We start from the raw sequence: 19,821 nt of genomic DNA on the forward strand, positions 1-19,821 counted from the left end.
GGGACCTTCCGGTATCAAGGCCGCCCCTCTAACCACTAGGCCACCGCTGCCAGCTCTGGACCCGTTTTATTATTGGCAGTATTTTAGTTCTTCTTCTGCCACTTTTCGCAGTTCTGGCTGAACCGTGCTGTCGCTTTTTACGAAACTCGGCAATATGGTAGATGGTAATGAAAAACGATCAAGAAATAATTCTCACACTCATTCGTCAAAAGGTGGCGCTATAGCACTCAATTGAAAAATGCCAACTTTGAACAGGTACAACTCATGCCCTGTTTGACCTACAGCCATGAAACTTGGATACACATATGCGTCTCCTCATGCTGAACAACTTTCACCCTCTGACTTTTGACCTCTGACCTTTAGATCGCCCACCATTTTGAATTATATGAAAAACAGCCATTGGCTCATAACTTCTGCATTTTTTCACCGCTTTTGTTTTGTCAGCAAAGGTCCTAAGTTCATGTGTAAAATGTTTCGTACAGATTACTCAAAAATCCCAGGAGGAAATAGATTTTAACTATTTCAGTTTTATGAAAATTATTCATCTGCCCCTAACACATACATGCAAGACTCACATTTCTTTGAAACGTTGCAGTTATGTAGAGAGTCATTCCAAATATCACTGAAACCAATCTCACTCCAATTGGCCCTTAGATTGTCCGCAATTTTGAGCAGTTTGAAAAACACTTAAACCCAGGATTTTTCAGCTATTTGCGTGAAACTGTATCATCTGTGTGATCTCCTTTTTCACAGTTCCTTGTCTGTTGTTCCAATGGCGTCTCCCTTAAATGAGTGCCTTTCAATCTCAAGGTCGCCAGTTTAAGCCTCACTTGATGCAGACTTCATTTAAGTTGAATTGCAAACAACATGACTGTATCAATGAATACATGTGCAAATGGTAAAGATGACCTGAAATGCTTATTTGAGAGTATGTTTTTTCAATCTATGACATACTTCATTCTGAAAATCTCAAAACTTTTCAGATAGCAACGTGTTTCTGAGCTTGTAGATCGGCTGCTTTCACTGTTTTCGGTTGCGAGGAGACATACAATTTCTCTATTGGCAAATGGTTTGTGAATGAGTGATCTTAGTGTTGGCTTGGTTCATGACAGAAGGCAAGAGTTTATGATCTTCAACAGACAACATCAGCCTGGGCAAAGCTATAGTACTATAGGTAGTGTTGCAGCATATTAGTCCGAAGGTTGAGAGTTCGATTCCAGTTAATGGCAATAGGATGAGATGTCCAATCAATCTATTCCGTTTCCATCTCTCTCTCATCAATCTATTCCGTTTCCAAGTCTCTCTCTCTCCAATCTATTCCGTTTCTATCTCTCTCTCTCTAGTATCCATGTCTCTCTCTCCAGTATCCATGTCTGTCTGTCTGTCTGTCTCTCTCTCTCTCTCCCCCTCCCCCCCTGGCCCCGTATTATCGCTGCTTGCAGCTATATTTATTCTTATGTTACCTCTAAATCTGTCTGCTTGTACAATTGCTTAATAAAAGAAAATGGCAAATGGAATAGCAGCTACCAAAAACAGAGATGCTTTTTATGATATATATATATTGTGTGTGTGTGTGTGTGTGTGTGTGTGTGTGTGTGTGTGTGTGTGTGTTCGTGTGTGTTCGTGTGTGTGTGTGTGTGTGTGTGTGTGTGTGTGTACGTGCGTGCGTATTTTGTAGTTCAACAGACACCAATTAGAGAATTGTGATTGTCTATAAAGTATTTATTGTGAATGTATAGTCTGTTGTGAATTGAGATGGAAGGGCTGTTCTAAAAATACTTCCAGCATGGTTATCGACCCCACACATCCGACCGGTGTAACTGTGTAAGCACGAGACTACTCTTTCCACATAATGGCATATTATTCATGAGGTGTCCACAAGGTCAATGTCCCCCCTTAGCCTTTCTCCTTGCCTCACATGCTCATGTGACTGACAGGTAAGAAGAACCTTGTTACAGTGCCTCCTAACCTGAATGCAGTGAATTGATATAGCCATTATGCAGATGAGCACTCATATTTACCTTACTACACTTGAGAGGACATCCCATTGGCTCTATTTATTCCCTGACTTCAAACCTCTATATAAATCATAAATAAATCACACCCACTACTACAGATACTACATACCACACTCGAATTGTACAGTAGATACTGTGACATCCCTGAACAACATCTTTCAATCAAGAGGCATATTAAACACTATAAACAGGCTAATTCTGTTTTCTAATATGCTATGCCACTACTGTTAATCACTCCAACAATAAATGCTATGTCACTGTGACTGACTTAGTACTTGGGCTGTTATTTCCCTACAGGCTTTATGGCAGACTAGTCCAAATGCTTTATCGCAAAAGACAATTGGCTTATTTTAACTGGAGAGGTAGCAATCTCTGAGCAGTGGGGGGTCCTTCGGACCCCAGAACAAGGAATCAAAATCTTCCTCGCCGACACCTCTCTCCTCTCGCACCTCTTCCTCCAACTGCCTCTGCTTCCTCTCTGATCGGGTTTGGCCCGTCACCAGCTGACCAGTCAACCTGTGGACCTCCTGGATGGCTACCTTTACATCAAGTTTGTCTCGCGAGGCCTTCAGAGTGGCTTTGTTGAACGGGAATGTCAGTATGAAGTCTCCAACTCTCAGCGGAGGAGTTCCGTCTCTGGCTTGTGCTCTGGTGCTTCCCCAGGGAGGTCTCAACGGCTTGCGTCTAGCACAGTGAATCAAAAAGCAAAGTTTAGTTTTCTGTCTTTTCTTCTTTTCTTTTTTTCAATTCTGTTTGTGTCTTTTCACGTCAAAGTCAGGCTCTCTTATAACGTTCAGCAAGTCTCAAGTATTAAAGATCATTTGAACTTGAAGGATAACTATTTCAAATGTATTTTGCAAACATAAATAGACCAATAACTACCTATGGATGTCCGGGAGCTTACAAGGCCCTGCTTTAACCAGGGCTCCATCGACAGGTGGATGCATCTGCCTCAGATAGCTATGTTGTGGCCGAGGGCTATCAGATTTCACTGAGGAAACATTGGCGTCTTCCGGCGTGTCCATCTTGGCTCTGTCATTGTCACAGCAGTGTGTAACTTCAGACATGAGGAGTTCCCCGTTGACCGTTGGCCATGATGCCAGAGCTGGGCGTATAGGTTTGTTTATGGGTGACCTTAAATGTGGGTCATGTATCGGGTTCACACCTCGCACAGTGCGGGTCTTCGTGGTTCTGCCAACATTGGTGTTAGTTACCCAACGCCTCTCTGCGTGTTTCCTTTTCAAGTCAAAGGAAGGCAGGTATCTTTGGCGGTCTGCTAACAGGTTATATAAACTCAGCTGGCTGTGGCTTCTTTTATGGGACTGGTGCTGGCAAATCACTTCAGGAAGAGGAAGTTTCTGAGTGTGTGAAGACCGAGTCGGTTCACAGGGGGTTTTAGCCAGAGTTTGTGAGGACTGACTACAACTCTGTCTCTTCCGAGTCTGGGATCTACTATACTTAGGGAGGACAAGGTCTGAGGTCTGGCTGCTGAGGCAGCAGGGCCGCTTGTGCATCTGTCTCTGGTAGCCACTCGCTCGCAGGCAGTCATTTGACCTGTAGTTCATCAGATCGATTAAGTCACCAATTAACCCCTTTTTTACCGCAACATCTACCTGGCAGTCTAGGGTCAGTGCCGGGCTGTAGTTGACCTCCAGTAGCCATGGTTTGAACTTGGAATCGACAAGAATGTCAAACCCAAACAGCTCAATACAGTTGGGACTGGAGGGGATGGAGGGGGCAATGGTGAGGAGGGTAAGCGTGACGATGTTGTTGATCTTTTGCCAAAGAGGGAACGCGTTGATGCCCTGGCTGTGGAGGAAGCATCTGAACTTACTCATGGTCCACTTGCACCCTTGGCCCACGCTCTCCTTGTCGCTGGTGTAGAAGGGACCAAACTTGTTGATGCTGGTGTTGGTGAGATGAGCGAAGAGATTGTCCAAAGAAGACAGGTCGTACTTCTCGGTGGCAAAGCGCACCAGCCCCTCCTGGTGTATGTAAATGGTCAGCGGGACGAAGCTCTTCACACACACGTAGATCCTGAGGTCAAATTTGTAGCCAGAGATGAGCAGCGGGCTGCTGATGTACCTCTGCACAATTACAGGTGAGTCGTAGACCAAGTCCTTAATGTCCTCGAAGATGAAAATGCCTCGGCCGCGGGAGAGACCAACGGGCTTACAGATCCAGTAGGCCGACGAGCCTCCACCTCTGATCAGACGGTGTTTGGTGTATTCGGCCAGGAAGCGTGTGTAGTCATTAGGGAGGATGAACACGGTGGGACTGAAGTCGTAGAGTGCTGAACCATGTGCACCCCTCATCCTCCTCAGGTGCCGTGCCAAATAGTCCTTCAAACAAAATACACATCAATGTTTTAGAATGTTTTGTGTGTTCCTGTACCGTTTTGTGAATTAACTACTTAAACCTGACTTCCTTTAGGCGCAACAGAAAGCTCCTGAGTCAAGGGATTTTGTGTTGTGTACTGTATATTTTAATGTATTGTACCTTTTAATGTTTTTATTCATGGGTTTTCGACAATTGTGTCAATAAAGTAACTAACTGGTTAAGCACTCACTCAGATATTTGTATTTGAAACTGAAACTGCACACGCTCTTAGATCCTATTTAAGCATGCATAATGTTAAAACTAAAATGTTTGATATACTTTTACACAGATATTACAACTGCTGTGCTGGCAATAGAGGTGTATAAATGATATCACTATCAAATCACCTTTCGTGTGATGCTACTAGTTTTTGGATGGTGGTTGAGGCGCTGCCATGGAAGCAGGTTCTCATGGTCTGAGTTGCGGAAGGTGGAGGCTCTCCAGTAAAGGTTCCAGTCCCCATCCTTCTGCTCCTGTTCATTATGCTCCTCCCATCCACGCTCCAGCAGCACCTCCCTCACCACTTCAGGGGCGCCGTGATGAAGCCGGAACACCAGGGGTGGTGGGCGGGGGTCCTCCCCCCTGTCGCCATCCCACATCAGAAACACTTTAAAACCCATTCAAACCAGGAAAGCGTCCGTGTCATTTTATATTTTAACTACATAGCAACATAAGTTTTTCAGAAAAGTCTTTAAGATTTAGGACATTGGTTTAGAACAGTGGTTCTCAAAAATAGCAGATATACAAGCGCTGCGAGCTTCTACATCTGCTATTTTTGAACATTTCTTTGAAAAATCTTGAAAGTGTTAGAATTTTTTTTAACGCAAATCTTCTCTTCTGGGGATGTCCCTGAGGGACAAAATATTTTCAGATGGGGGTCCACGGCCAAATATATATACCAATTTTGGAGGTCTTTGGCACAAAAAATAATGCATGTGAACTAGTGATTTAGAAGGCATTTTTAGAATCGGCCTCAGGTCTTAATGGTTAACCTGCTTCTTTTATGGATGGCATGGGGACAGTCACAGCACCACCAGATCATATGGATGGCATGGGTATACAGTGACAGCACCACCAGATCAATGGTCAGACGGTTTGAATAAAAATAAAACATCAGTTTGGTGTCTATACATTTTTATGATTAATGAAATTGTTGCACTCCTGTCATCTTAATTTTTGGTCTGGTAAAATGAATCCTCTTTAGCAAATGAAATGCCACCCATTGCTCACTATAAAGCACATGTAATAATTATAATTAATTTTCTAGCAACATTATGCAAATGTTTTAGGTATAGAGAGTGCAAGTTGGAGAATGCAGATTTTTTTTAAACTTCAAAGTTCAACCAAAATGAATAGGCTTACTACTTTAATAGGCAATACTAGATAGACATATTGGCAATAGATAGACGTATGGGCTAGGCTGGCCTATTTTATTATGCAATAAATAGACAACTGCTATGCATTCATTCTCAGTGCTTGGTTTTTCTTACCTTGCCAAGTCCACAACGTGCTGAACCCTAGTTATTTTCTTCAAAGTTGGCTACGTTTCTTTCTCCGTCCAGATCAACTCCGATCACGTCTTGATCGCCGACTCTTGGAATGTACACGCGTGGACTGTCGCGTCAGATCAACGTGCGCGTCACTGCACGCTTTGCAATCTACAGCGAGCAAAGGCTGCGACTACAGTAACGGTAACATTTTAGATGAGCCTCAAAGTTAGCCAATGGAAATTGCGATTCTTTGGGTGGCAGTGACGCCAAAAGGTGTGGAGTCTGCGTCTGGCCGAATGATATCTGTAGAGTGCAAGTCAGAAGAATTAATAGGCATGGTGTAACTAAGTACATGTACTCAAGTACTATACTTAGGTACAATTTTGAGGTATTCTTTTTTACTTTCTTTCGTATTTACAATTTTACACACACACACACACACACACACACACACACACACACACACACACACACACACACACACACACACACACACACACATTTACCTAATACTTACCTCTACCCCACACTACATCTCAGAGGAAAATATTGTACTTTTACTCCACTATAATTATATGAAAACTTGAGTTACTAGTTACTTTATACATTTCGATGATTATTAAAACACACTAACCACTTCAGCCCTATATATTTCATATGCCATTCGAAAATAGCAGATCTACAAGCTCACAATGCGTGCAATATTGTGAGCTTGTAGATTTTTAAATTTTGAACTTGTGCACAATACTTTAACTTTTGGTAATTTAAGTGTGTTTTCGATGCTCATACTTTTGTACTTTTACTCAAGTCAATTTTGATTACCGGACTTTCACTTGTAACGGAGTATTTTTACATTGCAGTATTGATACTTTTGATACGTAAAAAATGTGAGTTATTTTTCCACCACTGCTCTAGGCTTCTTATACCCAGATGATGAAAAAAAGCACATTTGTTTAGCTCCTCTTTCAAATTAATCTAGGCGTTCAGAACTTTCAAATCAGGAAACTCAAATCATGCTGCAGTTGGCAAGAATGAAGAGATCATCTCTTTCAACATCATTTGCATTTATTTCTTTAACAGGATTGACAGACAGTCATGTATTTCATGTGTAGATCCCTTCCCGTTGTATAATTACTTGCCACCAGAGGGCACTGTTTTACATTTTAGGCAAGTCCTAGCTCTGAAACAGGACTGTCATACCATGTCATGGAACCGATTGTTCCTGGTATTCGATTTTTTGACATTTACAACTCACATGTACATAAACGTTCAGATTTCAAATATAAAATGCATACCCCTGAGCCACGGATGTTGCAAGTTGAGCCGGCTTACGATAAGTACCCATAACTCTTGTATTGTTCAATAAAAAGCATTTTAATCTGATCAGCAGCCATTTTCATTTTTTTTTGGTAATGTATCAGAGTACAATACACCTCCCAACCAGTAGTGTCGTATAGTTGAAAGCTTCGGAGAAAATGGCCGGCGATCGGATTAAAAAGCTTTTTATTGAACAATACGGAATATACAGGTACTTAGACCTTTGCCGGCTCAACTTGTTCCATCCGTGGCATGGGGGTCAGCACTTTATATTAAATTAAATTTAAGCGATACATTTGAACGTTTATGTACATGTAAAAAATAGAAAACCAGGAACAAACGGTTCCATGAGGCTTGTGACAGACGAGCGTCATGTGAACCATGGCTAGTCAAATCCATGCTTTGCCGTTTGGGTATCTCTGAAAAGATGTGGTTGGTTACTGTTGCTTATAGTAAGAATGCTTACTTGATCACGACATCTGTGACTCCAACACTTGAGTCACATAGTATAATTCGACAGGTCACCCATTGGCAATATTGGTGAAATACCTGGTCAAACCACCTACACACTAGTTTGCAGTGTTTGGAGCATATGCGACACCTAGTGGTGAATAGAAGAATCAGGATAAACTATTTGGTTTAACCAAAGGGTTTAACTAGCATGCATGTCTGCCAACCTCAGACCGTCCAATAACAGGAGGTTCTCACGGCGTGAGAAAAAAAAATAAAACGGTGAAGAACGCCGAAATGTAGAAGCAGGGCTCCTAAAGGAGCGCTACAACATTGAAACGCGCCGGTGAAGCGTCATTCTTTTTCGACTCGGACCCCCCCCATGGGGAAATGTGAATGTCATTGCACAGGTATCTAGGACTCAATTGTAGCTGGAAGGTGTGTGGATGGGGAAGAAGATCAGGGCAGTAGTAGAGGAAGAATAACCTTTAATACATCCGCACATTACACATCATCAACAACATCCAGACATAAGATTTAGATCAGTGCTTCTCAAACCGGTTTTGCACTGGGAGCCCAAACTTACCGTTTATTGTCATGATTAACAATGGCTATGAAGTTGTTCTTTGTCCATGCCCCTCATGATTGACCTTCAGGTCCCAACCCATGGGTGAAGAAACACAACTGTACAATTCATACAACGTCCTGTGATGTCTCCAACACCCAAGTTCTTCTATCGCCAGCTCCGGGGCTTGTTTTGTCATGTGGCCCAATTATAGTTTAATGGTTCCATCAATTGGTTGCAAAGATATCCTGGTGGATTATTCACAGAAATACACGTAGACAGACAGGAGGCAAAAACACGCAAAACATATAGAAAACAAAATAAGAGCGGCATGTGTTCAAAATGTGATTGCTGAAGTTGCTTGATTTTGGACGGAGTGAATGTTTGGAGTGCAAATTCATGACCTCATCACACAGAGAGATGGAGATCTTTGGAATATCTCCTCCCTCCCAACCTTGAGACTTTTGTGAGTCTTCCTAGATGAATGGACAAGAATTGCAGTCAGAGGCTGTCTACATGCAGTACTCCTCTGTTTCAGGCCTATTTAACAATATCTTTCAGTGGTAGCAAATGTTTACCTCAATCTAAAATCCAAACATCTTCATCACTCAACATTACGCATTAAACACATTGTTGGGGCCATCTAGTTGTAAGCAACAGGGGACAGAGATAGGACAGTACAAAGCTTTTATGTATTTACACCATATTGCCCCATAGATTCAGTTATTTTCCTGTTTGGCCGTTGCATGATGGGAAATGGAGTTCCTCCACAGGACGCAGCTGATGGCACCTGGTGGTAAGGGAGCTACAATTTCAATGTGGCAAGCCTTGGTGTGGCCAGGCAGTTTAACATATAGCCTCCTCAATTCCCTTCACTGGCCTAGCCGCTGATCACACGATGCATACGTCTGCAGAGCACCCAATAAGTCCTTGTAAGACACGTCTATATGTGAAGGCAGGGAACTGTAACAGAGACAGACAAGAGAGGGAAGACTTTTAGGAGAAGGAAGACTTTGTTTTATCCACTGCAATATTGAAGTAACAGAGTAGCTTACAACATGGAACGTCTGGCCTTTAAAACCACTTTCAACCCAGCATCCCTATGTTGGGCATGTCATAGATGACATTTTTCTAAATTAATAAACAAATAATAGCAGATATGTAATGTGACAATGATTGTGAGCTTATAGATTGGCAATTTTTGGTGGCAACACCTTCATATAAGTATAAGTATAAAATATAAAAAAAAATAGGTCTTAAGTACTTAAGATCTAGGACACAGCATACCTAGTGTTTCCTACTAAATCCATTCTTTACGTCTACATTGAAAGCTGATGACAGCTGTGAGAAGACAACCTTTGAAATTATTAGAACTATGCTACTGTCAAAATTCTAAAAAAGTATTAAAGCACTTCTGCACTAAATATATTTTCTAAAAAAACATGACTGTACAAACAGAGCCTCAAAGTTAATACTTTCCAATGACAGCACAATACAACACACTAGCCTGCATGTGGACATGCACATCCCAAAGTATAGGAGGGAGCTCTTGGGTAAATATACTTTTCAATTGCTCCAGCTCTCCCTGCACTGGGTCACATGTCAGAATGAAACTTACTTCTACTGCACATTGCCACACTGACCATTCACATGGTGGCTACTTTGCTCTTATGTCATACTTAGGCATGGATGGGTATGATGAAAGAGCAAAAAGGTCTCACACACACACACACACACGTTTCTTACATGAACTCGGTGAGCCTGATGTGCCAGGGGAGGAATCCCAGTGTGCTGTCCACTGAACCAAACTTCACCACCAGCTCTGGGTCTGGAATATTCCTCGACTCTGAAAAGGAAGCAATATGATATATGATGATTTTGACATAACAGGAAAGGCTCTTTAGCACATGCATACCGTTCAAGTATTACAATGTCACAGAGTAAAAAAAGCCATTATTATGGCATGTCCCTGCAATAGGCTAGCCGTCTGACAGGGTGTGTGCATGTGTGTGTCTGGCGCTAATCTCACAAACCGCAGGACCAATCAGCGCCAAACTAGGTAGTACTGTATATCCAAGCTCCACACTGGAGCCACACAATTTCTATGTGGATCCCTAGATCCACATTTTTCTACTTTCTGTTTATTTTTGTATTGGTCTAATTTTACTCTGTGAAGCGTTTTCTGCCTTTGAAATGTGTCATACAAATAAAGTAACATCTGTGATCTGTAACTTTGTTTCTGTATCTAAATTAAACAGTAAGGGGTGATGATGATATATCATCTGGCCTGACAGTCTTTCACACTGTTTGATGTCTTCTGCACACATCATCTGCAGAAGTCACTTCTTTGATATTGCGTTGCTTGCTCCCTAAAGGAGATTCACAACTTTGTTGAGATTCCCACATAACCACTTATACTGTATATACTTGATTGACCGGGGTTCCCGAGGCAAGTAAGCCTTGCCGAGCCATGTGGCCTATAGGGCAAGAGCCTAGCTATCTCCTGTTTTTGTAGTGTCACTAGCGTGAGGAGGTGGTTTGATGTACAGCTAAATGGTAAATGTATATAGTGCTTTTATCCAAAGGGCTTTACATAGATTTTGGCAGAGGAAACCATGCAAGGCACCAACCTGCTCATCGGGAGCAATTAGGGGTTCAGTAAATGGTAAATGGTGCATTTGTATAGCGCTTTTATGCAAAGCGCTTTACATAGATTGTGCATTACATTCACCCATTCACACAAACACATTCATACACCGATGGCGGAGGAAACCATGCAAGGCACCAACCTGCTCATCGGGAGCAATTAGGGATTCAGCGTCTTGCTCAAGGACACTTCGACACTAACTCTGGGGGAGCCCCCCAACCTGGGATCGAACTGGGAACCTTGCGGTTTCCAGTTCACTCTACCCTGGTATGACCCGGCCAAGGTCATCCCTCTACACTAAATCTCTTTGCCCAGAATAGCCGATCTACAAGATCACAACACGATGCATTATGAGCTTGTACTGTAGATCGGCTATTTCTGTCAAATGTTTGCCTATTATGACATGCCCAGGAAAATGGTGTTTACCACTGAAACCCGGTGCCGGATGGAATGTCACTTATTCATTTCTCATTCATTGTCACATGGTGCTGGGTGAGGGTTGGCAGTGTGGAACATACCCAGGCCAAAGTGCATGCCACTGACCAGTGCTCACAGACACATATTCAGAGCAAAGAATATGACTCATTATCCAGCCTACCTCTCTGGGATTCCCCATAAACCTGATCCCAATGACTCCCAAAGGGGTGGGGGTTCTGTCTCTATCAGTTGTGCTAAGATAATTTTCAAAGATACATTTTCTCTGCTTCATTTTGATAGCACCAGTGAGAGAGAGACAGGAAAGGCGGACAGAGAGCAGTGGAATCACACACAGTAAACAGTCCACCAGCCGGCCGGGAGTCACACCGAGGACACACTGAAGAAGACATTTTGCTCCGGGTCCCCCAAGTTAAAAATATTTTAAGCAGAATAAATGATTTGCTAGTTCAGGCTAATAATTTATCATTACACAACAAAAGGAAAACAAGTACATTCTTTCACAGAAAGAACCCCTGAGATTTCATCAAATGCCCCCAGACTTTAGACAAACGGACATTGTAAAGGAAAGTCTATCCCTCAATGTGTGCCCGAGGGGTACATACATACAACTCTGAATGGGCAAGTCTTACTGGCAAAGTGATTATGATGCCTTAGAAACACACACACAAAGGGAATCCCGACGTCCCGGGGACATACAAATATGAATTTGGGACGCAAATTAATCTCCCCTGGGACACAGACGGGGCAAATAGGATTTTTTTAGCCAACTGCGCATATCAATGTCACTGCGCAAACGGTGCGCAAACTCGCAGCACGAGACAGTGAGACTGAAAATAAATATCATATCATCATAATGCTTAAAAGTTGCCGCAAGCAGTGCTGATCATCCTTTTCAGGTAGAACTTAGTTGCAAACTATTTGAAAAGGGTAACACAGCAGAAAGGTGGAGAACAGACATACTGCCAATCTGGGAACTATAGCCAATCCAACAATAAAATAGCTGATCTACAAGCCGTTCCAACTTCCAATCTGCCTGGTTATACTTTGTCTGTACAACAGCGTTGCGCGGTGAACATAGCCGATCTAAAAGCCCTCGAGGATGCGACGTGTTGTAGATCGGCTATGTTCACCGCGACAGTGTCGTTCTCCGTACGACACTGTCGTACGGACGAAGTAAAACCAGAGTTTACCGTAATTCGTCCAACACTTGTGCATGGTTCTTTACCGTAGATGACACCCACATCCCCTCTTACACCAACAACCCTGGCTGGCAATCAGATGTTTAGCCACAAATCACAGTATAAGAAATAGAGAGGATTTCCAAGCATATTTCACCAGCAATAATAATACATTAATGTATTAATTAAAAATATATAAAATGTTTTGGGACAGATACATTTATATTTTGGGTGGTGAAAAAAGTTAGTCTGGAGCCGTGGCGCGCACACACACACACACACACACACACACGCCTACCTCTTAGTAGTGCATCTAGCATGGAGACATCGATGTCTTTGGAGCTCCTCTCTTTCTGTTCCACGGCACGACACAGCTGCTGGGCTGCTGCAACGATGCTCTGCTTCCCATCCGCTGGTGACAGAACCTTCACTACCGGCTGACAGGACAGCACTGAGGAACACAAACACACACATTACAATATATACCCGACTGATTCTTGTCTCTTTTCTTATACAACACTATTTTAGACTTTCTCCTTTTAGCTCAGACAGTTTGCATGACACTCAGCTAAATGACTAAAAGGGAGCATGTCACTCACATCATGCAAACAGCCTGATAATCTGTAGGAGGCATATTTGAGATGAATCACTGACTATCCATTACTGAACCGAATTTACTGTCCAGCATGGAATTGACTTCCCTATCCATTTCTGAACTCAATTCACGTTCCATTACTGAATTGAATTAACTATCAGCCACTGAATTGAAATCACTATCCATCACTGAACTGAGTTCACTGTCCATCCATCACTTTATATCTATTTTCTGTAGAGGTCCTTGTCTTTGAAAATGTTATGAGTATTATAATAAGCACAGCTTGACTGACTCATTGCTGACTTAACTGCTCGCACACGCTGATGAAGCTGCTACCAGCTTTATTGTTATCTGTTTGTGTAAAATAAAATACATTGAACTTTATTCCTTACGAATCCACACTGGCTACATGTATTGTCCAACTGCCCGTAATCCTAACCCCTCCCTAAAATGGTCCTTGACGGATGAGAGCCAGCAACATGTGATGTCCTCATTCAACTCAGTCCTAATGTCCCCCTCAAATGGCCCTCAAACAGATAGAAGTACAAGAGCACACACACTGCAGAAGAAAAACATTCCCGCCCACACTGTTGAACTTTAGACTTGCATGCACCTGACACACACTGTTGATGACTGGGAGCTTTTATGACTCGACCAGATGAATAAAGTTCTACCAAGATGTATCGGGATATATAAGGCACAAAATTATACTTTGCTGGACCACTATTTTGCTTGAGTAAGAAATTACGTATTTTCAACTGAAACTTTTTTTCAGTCAAGTCAAGTGAAAGTATATATTAGTATTTAACTACATGCACCAACAACATTCATATTTGTAATCCAGTGATCTGTGTAAAAGGGTCAGAGAGTTACAAAAGCTACTTCAATTTATAAATGGAATATACAGTTGAGTATTTTAAAGGCATTTCCACTTTGTAGATGTAATGAGAGACAGTTGGGGGGGGGGGGGGGGGGGGGGGCATATGACATGATGAGCTACATTCAAACTCAAAGTCAATTTGTTTTGAGCAGGTCTACTCTAGACTCTGTACCTTCACTGTGTGGGACAAATGCTGACTATGGAAGCCACAGAACAACTCAGTTTAAATCACTTTTTCAGTTTTCTGTAGTTTTGCTTTATGCCACGGCCCCTTTTTGACATGCATGGATATTTTTAACCACTATTGGACTTACTGATGAAGTCCAATGGGGGGAACAACGGAAAGACTGCAAGGTATTTTGCCCTCTATACTGCCTGTATATCGTCTGACAAATTCCGTAGCTGAGGGACAATAGAGCTGTTCCGCTATCAGCGTTGAACAGATGGGCTGTAAGCAGACACTTCCTAGTCAGTGTATATTGGCTGACCGAATTCCATCTCCATTGGCCCAACCCTTCCCCTTATTAGTTATTTCACACCGACATGATGGTGTCATAAAAGCAGCTACTGTGGAGTTCGTCTTCTCCCTCTGAAACGAGATGTTCAGGTCTAACCTGAGGCTGAGAGGAGTAGAGCTCTGTCTAAAGGGTATTTAGACAGACCACAAAAACAATCAGAGAGAAAAGAAATGACTCTTTCACATCTGGCGGGTGTAAGTGGAGACCATAATGGACTTTGGGGTAGTTTCTGTCCCATTGTTACAAGTTCAAACCTTTTCTGCACTTGTTCTAACAACTGTTCTATGTCAGTTTATCATGACACTCAAGCAGAACTCGTCTGGTGGGTATTGTTTGGGCGTGCAACCGTTGGGCAATGAATGAGTGATGATGCAACACATGGCAGAAGGGATGCTGTACCGTATTTCCATCCATTTTTGTTCCTGCCAGAACGTGCTGATGAACAAATTCTCCATCAAGAACTAGGCTATTATAGTGTGGACAGCTTGGTTATAGTATGTCGCCTCTTGAGGCATTTTTATTGTGTATTAATGTATAATGTATCACATTGTAGCCAAAATGAAAATAGCCTTCTCCTTTGCTTACTGGGGGAAACCAACAAACAGGTGAGTTAAACTAACAAATGTTGCTGTGTACAGCCTGTTTCTGGGCACATTGTGAGATCTAGAAGAGCACTAGGCCTTACTGTGGGACCAAGAACACCAAAACCTACTGTATGCCCTTGTGTCTCTCCACTGTCCTCTCCTCCTTAAAATAATACTAAAAACATTATTGAGGCTAAAGTAGAAGGATGTCTTAGAAACCTGGGCGTTACTTTCAATGGTGACTTCAATCTGGAACAACATTGTAAAGAAGGATATTCAATCTAATTGTTATCATGAGATGTCCACTTCTGATCTGAAAAGGTTGTTCCTGCTTGCATTTCCTCACATCTTGACTACTGTAAGTCTCTGTACACCAGTCTTACCCAAAATTCTCTACATTGTCTGCAAATGGTACAGATTACAGAACACTTCAGTTTGGCTTTCAACTGCCTCCAAATAATTTGACAACATTTCTTCCATCCAAGCATCCCTAGACTGGTTTCCCATCTTTTAGAATTGATTTTAATCAAATTGTACTATTCATGTCTGGTCTCGCTCTGACCTACATTTGTGAACCACTTTCCTCCTATGAACCAAACCGTAGCTTGAGCTCCTCAAGCAAAGCATTGCTCATCATTTCAGGCTAATGCTCAATCCTCATAATTCTAATTTATTTACCATGTTTTCTTCTGTATCTTCCGATGCTGTCGTCTGCATGTGTATTTTATTACTTTATTTTGTAACGCTGCTTTTGTGAAGTGCCATAGATTTAACATTTATTTATAACGCCCATAATAATCCCATGAGGGATGGGCCACAAGGTGGCATGACACTTAAATAATAAAATAAATAATTCATTCATTATTCATATTATTATTATTGTCCATCAAGATAGACACAGGACTTCGAATCTCAACTCCTCAACTCAGCAACCACTAGCCCAAAGGAAGAGAAAATGTTAACGCCGGACCTAACAGCAAAGACTTTTTCTTCCCACATCTACTATCAGAGGGTGCAGTCATCAAGCCAGTTGGCATGCTTTATGACAGATGTTGTGTAATACGTTACTGAATCAGACAATAAAAAATGTACTGGACCATCCCTACTGTTAGTCTCTTAAGCTGCATCTACAGTATCTAGTATGATTATGCAAAGGACAGTTACATGGGATCCAACATCAAGGAAGCGGAAGCGGTTCCATCACATTTGGAACAGTTTCCGGAACCCGTTTATCACACTGTCAGAGCTGGTAGCTGGACAATTACAATACCAGTGGTTCTCAAACTTATTTTTTTTCAAGGACCCCCATAACTCTGAGAGTGTACAAATGGAACCAAATGCACCCGTAAGGGTCTATTTGGTTCACTCTCAGTTGGAACCCTATAGGAATAGTTAAATGGAACTGTTAAGGAATCGGACCATTAAGAGGGAATCGTTAAGGAACCGGAATCGTTAAAATCCTAAAGGATCCCATTCCCAACCCTAGCGAAAACGTAGAAAAGTTGAAAGCAAATGGCATTACCTTGGTGCTGGTGCTTGTCATTCCCATTGCTGAGGAACTGCATATTATATTTAGAAGCCTCTAGGCCCAGCAGGTCCTGTTGTTGCCTCTCTATCTCCTCCAGGAGGCGAGAGTTGTTCTTCTGGAAAACTCCTGGCAGAAGAGAGTTATTTTTACAAGAGCTATTTAGACATTTAGTTGACTGACATTTAGACATTTATTTGCATCAAGAACTGAGCCTGGAAGCTCTGGGGCCTGTCCATTATCAATGGTCAGTAATAACCACTGAGCCATCTCCTTGTCCCCTTGAGTCAAAATCACACTTCTTCATGGTTGTAAACTGTAAACAGGTATTGTGAATGACAGTCCTTGAAAATGTGTGGAGAAGACTGTTTGGAGGTAGGTAGGTGTGTGTTTTTGTGAGAGATTATGGTAAAAAAGTAATACACTTTATGTCCTGTTTGGAGAGGTTCTGGGTTAGGGGCTAATATGTCAATATTACATCAATACCATACATATCGTCTGGGAGTTTGGATATAGTAATATTGTTATATGGCATAAATGTTGTCTTTTACTGGTTTTAAAGACAGCATTTATAGTCATTTTACTAACTTACCTGACAGTTGTAGCTGTTCTATTTTTTTACAATTACCTTCAAGTTATTATAGGCATTACTGATCAAAAATCTAATTGTGTCAATATTTTGTGAAAGCACCAAGTCATCCTAACAATAAAAAAAATAGTCATAATAATAATCATTAGATTTTGTCCAAGATCACCCATATAATGCTACCATAATCAGGGGGAAAATGCTTTGTTTTTAAATGATCATATAGTCTATGTATTGTGAAAACAAAGTGTGCATGCAAACATCCTTAGATGTACATTTATATGTAAAAGTGTGAGTACATTATCAGGATTCTGTGTTTATGTCTATAGATAGAATTTGTCATCGAGATAGAATCATGACCGTGCAAGGTGCGGTCACAAATCTTTACAGGTGTGTGTAGTGATGGTTTACCCATGAGAGCCCCCCCTCTCCTTCACTGGAATGAATTAAGCATTTTCGGTCTTGTGTGGATACTTGACTTGTACAAACGAGGAAATACGTCAACAAAACATAAATATAATATGTCAATACTAACATAGGTTAAAGTTGACATAAATCTGGCACATTTCACCTGTTTCACCAAACTCTCATGTCATGTGTTCCATTGCACCATCTGATAGATAACTATTTTGGTAGATTTGACTGTTACTAGTCATGCCAATAAAGCAGGTTGTGAGTGTGTGAGAGAGGATGAGAATAGAAACACGGGCCCTGATATGGCCTAGGATCAAATCCTGCCAGAGAGCCTACCTTTCTCTCCCTAAGTGATTGTGATTCAAATAAGCCCAATCAGGGCTATTGTTTTTATCAGTAGTTGTATTGTTGACTAATCTCTGTAAGAAATAAGGGCCCAGTTCCACAAACATTAGCACAAGTCTATTCTTATGCAGCTATGGAGAAATTATTAGTAGAAGCTTAATAACAGGTCCGAGACACACAATGTGAAACAAATGACCCTTGTTAGTCATAAAGAGGAACTACTGTCATGTTACTTAAATGTCCCAGTCAGTAAATGTGTGTCGAGCCTTGAACTGGGGCAATCGCAATGTCAAATACAGCCTGAAACAACAATAGTTAAGATAACCTTACCATGATGCTATTGTATTGAAGGGCAAATGGGTAGCTTTCAAGAATCAAGAAGTCCACAAGATTGTGCAACAACAGCAATAAAATAAAGCAATACTTTAAGACAAGTGAAGGAGCTAACAGTGAAAGCTGCAGGAAAGGGTCGTTCTTGGCAGCATCCACATGCAGCTGTGAATTCCAGATATTTGTGAGGAAATCTATTTGCAGTAAATCGCTGAATTGGGTGAATGGGTCATGCCGACATGGGGCCTCAAAAACCAAACACAAGTATTTCGATATGCAGTCAGTGCATGAGTTGCCAAAATCAGAGGTATAACTTTAGCCAGTGCTGGGTCATTCTGCAATAAACCAGACACAATGTAGCCTGCCAGTCAGTGGGAACGTTAGACATGAGCGCCATAATTGTACACGTATTGAAGAGGAGGACCCTGGGCTAAAAAGCAGATACACAGCCAAATCCCCAGAATTAATGTATCCATTTATAACTGACAGGTGTGCAGTCCATTTAGGTTCCATTACAATTCACAATCTCTGAGTTAAATCAACACCAAAGAAGACTGTACTGTGTATGGTCTGGGCAAAGCCATGATTCAGGTTATTAATTTAGAAATGTAGATACAAATAGATGTAACTAGCTATTTAAGAGCAAGACCACTTCTTGTAAATAGAACAACCCCTGCTGCCTTCCAGAAAAACAAGAAGCTGGAGCACATGATCGTGCAGGAGGGAGGGAGGGAGGGAGGAGGGGTGTATTTCATATACATTAATTAAAACCATAATAATAACGCTCACCTTGGCTATCATACACACTGACATACGATATGCCGACAGCCATGCACCAGACCACGAGGTTGGCGATGTCCGTGTAGCTCAGCTCCTCCTCGGCTATCAACAAGCCGAGGTGCAGCGGCAGCTTCTCCAGAGCCTTGCCGTCGGCGGCGCACCGTGTGAGGCGGCGGCCGCCCGCCGAGCGCTGCTTCCCCTGGCCGCCGGACGCCGCCGGGGTGAGCTTCTTGTAGTGGTCCGGGAACCCGGCCAGTGCGATGGGCATGAGGAGAGCCGCCACCGCCCGCCTCCACCACGGCGTCGTTGGCGCGTTCCAGTTTCGAAGCCGCAGTCGGAACCAAGTGACCACCGTCCTGTGGAGGTGGAGGAATACGTGCAACACCCGCCACACCAGCTCGTAGATGAGCGCCATGATGAGTGAACTACCGTCCGTTCTCCCCACCCTCTTTTCCTCGGTAAAGAGTGTCAAAGGATAGCGGGTTAGAAGTCGCACCAGAGCCACATGTCACTTCGGTAGTAAGTTGTGACGCATACATACGCAGGCTAATCTACTTTAAAGGTTTGAGCCATTTAGCTTCGCTGCCAAGTTCCATCTCCTCAGTCCCCCGGCTGCCATCTTCATTCATCTGACTGGCAGCAACCCTTCACCTCTGAACCCGTGCAGCGTTGCTTGCCAGATTGTGTGAGAGAAATAAGCAACGTGGAAAACAAGCCCCAAAAGCCCAAAGTCGGTTGTAATGGTTGTAATAAGCGGACATGGCAACTCTGCTCTGAACCCG

General features: G+C 42.3%; 2 protein-coding genes across 2 annotated transcripts; both read right to left on the reverse strand.

Moving 5' to 3' along the window:
* Positions 1 to 2,243: 2,243 nt before the first annotated feature.
* On the reverse strand, positions 2,244 to 4,996 carry ttll2 (tubulin tyrosine ligase-like family, member 2; the record flags this gene model as incomplete). Its single annotated transcript, XM_084082155.1, has 3 exons — positions 2,244 to 2,702; positions 2,901 to 4,360; positions 4,745 to 4,996. 3 exons carry the CDS (start codon positions 4,994 to 4,996, stop codon positions 2,369 to 2,371), a joined length of 2,046 nt encoding a protein of 681 aa, XP_083938281.1. The 3' UTR covers positions 2,244 to 2,368.
* A 3,126-nt stretch (positions 4,997 to 8,122) lies between these two features.
* nus1 (NUS1 dehydrodolichyl diphosphate synthase subunit) lies at positions 8,123 to 19,690 on the reverse strand. Its single transcript, XM_084083378.1, has 5 exons — positions 19,049 to 19,690; positions 16,582 to 16,713; positions 12,781 to 12,933; positions 9,966 to 10,065; positions 8,123 to 9,182 (listed from the first exon to the last, which is right to left on the reverse strand). The coding sequence occupies exons 1-5, from the start codon at positions 19,452 to 19,454 to the stop codon at positions 9,092 to 9,094; spliced, it is 882 nt and encodes a 293-aa protein (XP_083939504.1). The 5' UTR covers positions 19,455 to 19,690; the 3' UTR covers positions 8,123 to 9,091.
* Between the last annotated feature and the right edge of the window lie 131 nt (positions 19,691 to 19,821).

This window comes from Gymnoscopelus microlampas (genome assembly GCF_963454915.1).
Source record: "Gymnoscopelus microlampas genome assembly, chromosome: 16".
In the NCBI taxonomy this organism is placed as follows: domain Eukaryota; kingdom Metazoa; phylum Chordata; class Actinopteri; order Myctophiformes; family Myctophidae; genus Gymnoscopelus; species Gymnoscopelus microlampas.

Coding starts and splice junctions, on each gene's coding strand:
- nus1 (XM_084083378.1), bottom strand. CDS start 19,454: ATGGCGCTCATCTACGAGCTGGTGTGGCGGGTGTTGCACGTATTCCTC. Junction 12,934..16,581: donor TGACAAGCACCAGCACCAAG/GTAATGCCATTT, acceptor TGTGTTCCTCAG/TGCTGTCCTGTCAGCCGGTA. Junction 9,183..9,965: donor ATCAGGCTCACCGAGTTCAT/GTAAGAAACGTG, acceptor TCTCTGTTACAG/TTCCCTGCCTTCACATATAG.